Source organism: Rhagoletis zephyria, unplaced genomic scaffold, assembly GCF_001687245.7.
Source record: "Rhagoletis zephyria isolate East Lansing unplaced genomic scaffold, Rhagoletis_zephyria_1.1 Rzeph_scaffold_00277, whole genome shotgun sequence".
Classification (NCBI taxonomy): domain Eukaryota; kingdom Metazoa; phylum Arthropoda; class Insecta; order Diptera; family Tephritidae; genus Rhagoletis; species Rhagoletis zephyria.
The window spans coordinates 84,951-91,558 of record NW_016157361.1 but is presented as its reverse complement, the minus strand read 5'-3'; the positions used below and the strand labels follow the sequence as shown (position 1 = coordinate 91,558).

The window sequence follows — 6,608 nt, the reverse complement described above, 5'->3', positions numbered from 1 at the left end:
ATCGAGTATACACGAAAATCATGCACCCGCTGCAGATGTCTGGTGTATAAGCACCTAAACATGGCAGNTCAGTCGATAACGAACAATACTTCTGCTCGTATACAGAGAACGATGCAAAACGGGTTTTGTTAAATGATCGAGTATACACGAAAATCATGCACCCGCTGCAGATGCCTGGTGTATAAGCACCTAAACATGGCAGCTTATCCANGTTACGGTGAATGGCGATCGCTATCGTTCGATGCTAACAAACTTTTTGTTGCCAAAAATGGAAGAACTGAACTTGGTTGACATGTGGTTTCAACAAGATGGCGCTACATGCCACACAGCTCGCGATTCTATGGCCATTTTGAGGGAAAACTTCGGAGAACAATTCATCTCAAGAAATGGACCGGTAAGTTGGCCACCAAGATCATGCGATTTGACGCCTTTAGACTATTTTTTGTGGGGCTACGTCAAGTCTAAAGTCTACAGAAATAAGCCAGCAACTATTCCAGCTTTGGAAGACAACATTTCCGAAGAAATTCGGGCTATTCCGGCCGAAATGCTCGAAAAAGTTGCCCAAAATTGGACTTTCCGAATGGACCACCTAAGACGCAGCCGCGGTCAACATTTAAATGAAATTATCTTCAAAAAGTAAATGTCATGGACCAATCTAACGTTTCAAATAAAGAACCGATGAGATTTTGCAAATTTTATGCGTTTTTTTTAAAAAAAAAGTTATCAAGCTCTTAAAAAATCACCCGTTATGTATACATATATGGGCATATGTCATATACACATACGTAAATGCATACACACATTTGTTTTTCGACTCGAATTATTAGCTCTGCAGGCATATGCACACAACTTAATTAGACACATTTTGAAAAAAAAAATAATAATAGTAATAATTTTGGTAAAAGTCCAATAATAAAACTAAATTAGGAAAAGAGCCGTGCAAACGTATTACATACCGAAGTTTTTGCCTTCCANTAAAAGTCCAACAATAAAACTAAATTAAGAAAAGAGCCGTGCAAACGTATTACATACCGAAGTTTTTGCCTTCCATATACAGAGATAGGCACTCCATGTAAATTCCCGCTATTATATACATATATATGTACATACATATATTCACCCTTGCTACATTAGGGTACCCACCAACCCTTGAAAAATAAAAATAATAATAATCTCTTTTACTGATATACATGTGTACTTTTAAGCACATCCCGCACTCCCATAAGTACATATATACATACATTTAAAATACTCACTGTTTTCTACATACATATATCAATTAGCCCTATTAAAAATCCAAATTCTCATCCCTCTTCACTTAATACCCCTTTTTAAAATGGAAGGAAACAAAGATCTTCTCGAAGCAGACCCAAAGCAGGTTTCTGAATCAAAGAAGCGAGAAAGCTCGAGATCCAGAGGAGATAAAGAATTTAAAAAATTTATTTTTGAAACCAACAGATTGGAGGTATTTTGTGCTAAATGGTCAACTTCTATACTTGCCGACCAAACTGAGTCCCTCATTAAAGTAAAACTGTCTCAGCTCGACCAAAATTGGGAAATGGTATACGAAACATACCAATCTGTGAGCATCTCTGACTCCTACTCAAATGTAAGCGAAGCGGTAGAGCAGAAATATGATAAATGTGTGCAAAGCTTTCAACATTGCAAAGCGGAGATGAACGACGCATTAGAAATATTAAAACCCCAAACTCCTAGCTCAAAACCAAATAACCCAACCACCTCAGAAAATAAAGCAGAGTCGTCTGGCGTTTATCTTCAAGTACCGCCTTGTGACACCCAAGATTTCTTTGGTGGATACGAAGAATGGCCAGGATTTAGAGATATGTTCACAGCTGTGTACATAAAACACCCCAAACTCACCCCAGCGCAAAAGTTATACCATTTAAGGCACAAAACAAAGGGTCAAGCGGGAACAATAGTGAAGCAATACCCACTCTGCGATGAAAGCTTTGATATCGCTTGGGAAGCCTTAAAGGCGCGATATGAGAATCGCCGAATTCTGGTTGATAACCAACTCAAAGCATTATTTACTCTTCAGCCGGTTAATAGTGAAAATAGTGCTTCCCTACAAAAACTGCAAAATACAATAAATAACTGTCTCTCCATCTTAAGGGCTCAAAGCGTTTCCGTATCGAACTGGGACCCATTCTTAGTGCATATATGCACCTCAAAACTCCCGGAAGAAACCCTTGCTCTTTGGGAACAATCTCTCTCATCGAGAAAAGATCTTCCACTCTGGTCCGAAATGAACTCATTCCTAACCACTCGATACGAAGTATTGGAGAGATTAAACACTCACAGACCTACCAACCCGAAACCAAATCATTATTTAACCCAGAAACCAAATTTTCAAAGTTTTCAACCCAATTTCAACTCAACTAAGTCTCAAACTCTTAACTCGAACCCAAACTCTACAAAAACGCGTGCTTATCATAATGAGCAAAGATTTGTCAGCTCATGCAAATTATGCAAAGCGGTCCCCGCACACCCACTTAAGTCTTGTTCTAAATTCAGAACACTATCAGTTCAAGAGCGATTGAACTTTATCAAAGAGAGCAATTACTGCAAAAATTGTCTGGCATTTTCCCACACCTCAAGGGAATGTGGAAGTAGCTTTACTTGTGTTTACTGCCAAAGACCACATCATTCAATGCTGCACATAAATAACAACCAAACTCAAAACTCCAATTCAAATTTAAGCGCCAACTCTAATTTGACCTCCAATTCAAACTCCAAACCCAAAAAATCGGCAGTTCACACAACAACGGCTAGACCTTCTAATCATTCCCTGAATCTTCAACAACTACCAGCACAAAATACTCTGAATACTGAAGAAGGACAAGAATTCGTTCAAGCTCATCACTCAAGCAGTAGGGAAAAAACTCTACTTCCAACCGCTATTGTACCAATTTTACACTTGGGAGACGTTTATAAATTACGAGCTTTAATTGACCCCGGCTCAGAAAAAACATTCATTTCGTCCAGAGTGAAAAATTTACTAAAANGCATATTGTGCCTGTTTATATCTGCGCTGCCAAGATGGTATTCACCCAGCCACTTCTCAACTTCTCGTGGCAAAGAGCAAAGTAGCCCCCGTTCAAACGGTCAGCTTACCACGTTTGGAACTCTGCGGAGCTGTCCTGGTCAGCAAACTTGCTCACCAAGTTCGGGAAAAACTCCACTTAAAAGAAGTTCAACTGTTTCTGTGGTGTGACTCATCTATTGTTCTCGCATGGTTAGAAAAACCTCCCTATGTGTGGAAAACCTACGTCGCCAATCGAATAACCCAAATCACAAAAAACGTAGGAAATGCTATGTGGCGACACGTAAGCAGTGCTGATAACCCTGCAGATCTAGGAACTCGAGGATGCCCACCACAGGAGCTCATTTATAAAGCCATATGGTGGCACGGACCAGACTGGCTCATCGACACTCCACAGGCATGGCCCCAAGCCCAACCACAAAAGACGCTACCCCCAGAACAACGAAAAATTAAAGTTTTCCATAGTGGCAAGCCCGAGGATGTACTAGATGCATTTTCCTCGTTTGAAAAAGCCCTACGCATCACAGCCTACATGTTTCGCTTCATTCAAAAATGTCGAAAGAGCTCCCAAAACAAAGACTCATTAACCCACACTGAAATCAAATACGCAACAACCCAATTAATTATTGTTGCCCAAAAACGTTATTATTGCGATGAATACTCCCAATTATCTGCCACTCGACCCATCAACAAGAAAAGTAGTTTGTTATCGCTAAACCCATTTCTTGACAAAAAGGGTCTAATGCGAGTAAATGGTAGGTTGGCGCACTCTGGCTTAAGCTACAATGAACGTCATCCCATCATACTGCCAGGAAACTCTAGAATATGCACCCTTTACCTCAATTTCCTCCACATAACCCTCCTACATGCAGAAAAATCTCTCATGGTTCGCATGTCTCAACAAGAGTTCTTTGTTCCACGTTTGAAATCGTACATAAAATAGTGTATCTTTCACTGTAAACCCTGCACGATTCATAAAAAAAACGTACGTTCTCAAATAATGGCAGCCCTTCCTCCAGAAAGAGTTACGTTGTCGGTACCTTTCCATAATACAGGTGTAGACTTCGCGGGCCCTTTTTTGTTAAAAGCCGCTTTAACCCGTAACGCACCCTACCACAAAGCTTACACTTGTGTATTCGTTTGTTTTGCAACCAAGGCAATTCACTTGGAAGTCTGTTGAGACTTAACCACAAGCGCCTTTTTAGCAGCATTTGCACGCTTCGTAGGGCGGCGAGGATTAACCGCGAAAGTTATGGNCTTTAACCCGTAACGCACCCTACCACAAAGCTTACACTTGTGTGTTCGTTTGTTTTGCAACCAAGGCAATTCACTTGGAAGTCTGTTCAGACTTAACCACAAGCGCCTTTTTAGCAGCATTTGCACGCTTCGTAGGGCGGCGAGGATTACCCGCGAAAGTTATGTCCGATAATGGAAAAACCTTTATCGGAGCTCAGCGCACTTTACTGAAGGAATATGAAACCTTCCTTACCCAGATATCTGCCGAGACATCTAAAAAATACCAAACTCATGGTTTTGAATGGCAATTCATTCCTCCATATGCTCCCCACATGGGTGGTCTGTGGGAGTCCGCTGTTAAAAGCTTCAAAACCCACCAGAAGATCCCACCGATCTGCTCGTGCTTACTCCGAGCCACTTTCTCCGAGGAGCCCCTCTCATGGCTATCCCAGAGCCATCGGCTGAACCGCTATCCCTAACCAATCGCTGGCAAAAACTAAAAATCCTCCATCAGGAATTTAGTCGGCGTTGGAAAGCGGAATATCTTCGCGAGCTCCACAGACGCCACAAATGGCGGCAACCCCAGAAGGACATTGAGGAAGGAGAGTTAGTAGCCATTAAAGACGATCTTTTACCACCCCAGGAATGGTGCCTTGGAAGAGTACTCAAACTCCACCGAGGCTCTGATAAACATGTTAGAGTCGTCGAAGTAAAAACTCAAACTGGCATATATACTCGACCAATAGTCAAATTATGCCCCCTACCATCACAACCCAGTCTTAATCCAAATTAGTCCTATTATCCAATTACAGTCCACTTATCTCACATTCAAAAACGTGTACTCTATTCCAATTCTAGACCAATAACTCCCACTCTACTATCTCTTACTAATTCATCTGTTGATCTCTTACAGAGTACCGGACGTTTACCAATGCCAACTGTGCTGCCGATTTCACGCCCTGCAAGCCTGTGCTTGTTTCCGCAAAATGAGCGTGGCCGAACGTATAGAAGCCGTGCGGGTACACAAATACTGTCCAACTGTTTGGCCCGCTCCCACACCACCGGAGCGTGCTCGTCCAAAAACAGCTGCCGCATTTGTAAAGTGGGCCACCACACTCTGCTTCACCGCCCTCCAAATCAACGCACCGTAGAACGCAAACGTGAGCCGAAACGTCGCATAAGGTCAGCAAGATCACTGCAGTCAAAGCAACACAAAGGAACGAAACGCCTTACAACACGACGATGTGTATGTGGACGTCAGCCGCGACAAAATAAAAAGAATTCCGTCTCGCGTGCCTAGTTGACACGCCTGATTATCACGGCATTGACCTCGCTGCTGGATCTGCAACGCCTGCTAAATGTTGCACCTGTGCAAGGGCGGCGGCATGTCGACGATAAAGGAGAGCGAGGTGGCAACTCATTCCATTAGACTAGTTTGTAAAATGTCTCAAACTAAAAATCCACCAAAAAATTGTTCTTGTAAATATTATTGAACTTAGCTATGAACTGAAATGTAATAACTGAAATTATTATCAACGCGAACGACTATACGCACGGAGGTGCCTCTTCGTTGCTTAAAGTTAACGTACTCTATAATTCACTTTATAATTGAAACTCAATATATAACTCTAGTAGTCAATCGACATTAAATCTTTAAACGAACACTTTTATAATTGTAAACCTAAATTGAATTGATTAAACGCTCTATTGAATTAAAACCGAACTCTTTGAATTCTCCATCAGACTGAAATCCTCCTTTAATATAGCGCCGCTATATTAAACAGTAGTAAACAAAAATATTTTTCACTCCTATACTCGTATATACATATGTACATACATTCATGCGCAGCTGTAAATCCCCAACTCACTAACTAAATCAACATATGTACGCATGTCATACATGATTTATTTATTTACATACTTGCAGTTTGGGTGCCAAATTTTAGTTTCCATTTCCCCAAGTAAAATCTAAAATAACCGACGCAAATCACACGCAATATATTTACTCCATATGCACTGATCGCAAAGTTAACGCAACTTGAATGCGACAGGTACACAAACGTACATCCAAAGGCATATACATACGTACATAAGAAAATACGCTGCTCCAACTCCCCAGCGTTTTTTTCTCATTTCTGTTTATCCCCACTCATTCGCTATTTTAACTAGCAGCAAGTGGGTGACATATGTACATACATACATACTAGAGAGCCGCATGAATTCATTCAAACTTCTAGCCAAACAGAGTACAGTCATTAGCGCACACAAGGGGTGGGTTTTGGGGTTCAAACCCCCCCCCCCCCCCCCC

At 41.4% G+C, this 6,608-nt stretch overlaps 1 protein-coding gene across 5 annotated transcripts in view; it reads left to right on the top strand.

Moving 5' to 3' along the window:
• Positions 1-6,608, top strand: part of LOC108358621 (xylulose kinase) — a 221,517-nt gene that overhangs the window by 205,405 nt on the left and 9,504 nt on the right. The window contains exon 6 of one of the 5 annotated variants that reach the window (XM_017610055.1): positions 5,214-5,743. The exons of the other annotated variants lie outside the window; for them this stretch is intronic. Coding sequence (XP_017465544.1) covers positions 5,214-5,451 — 238 coding nt within the window. The 3' untranslated portion in view covers positions 5,452-5,743. Of the gene's footprint in view, positions 1-5,213; positions 5,744-6,608 lie in introns of those variants that run through there. 5 annotated transcript variants of the gene reach the window in all.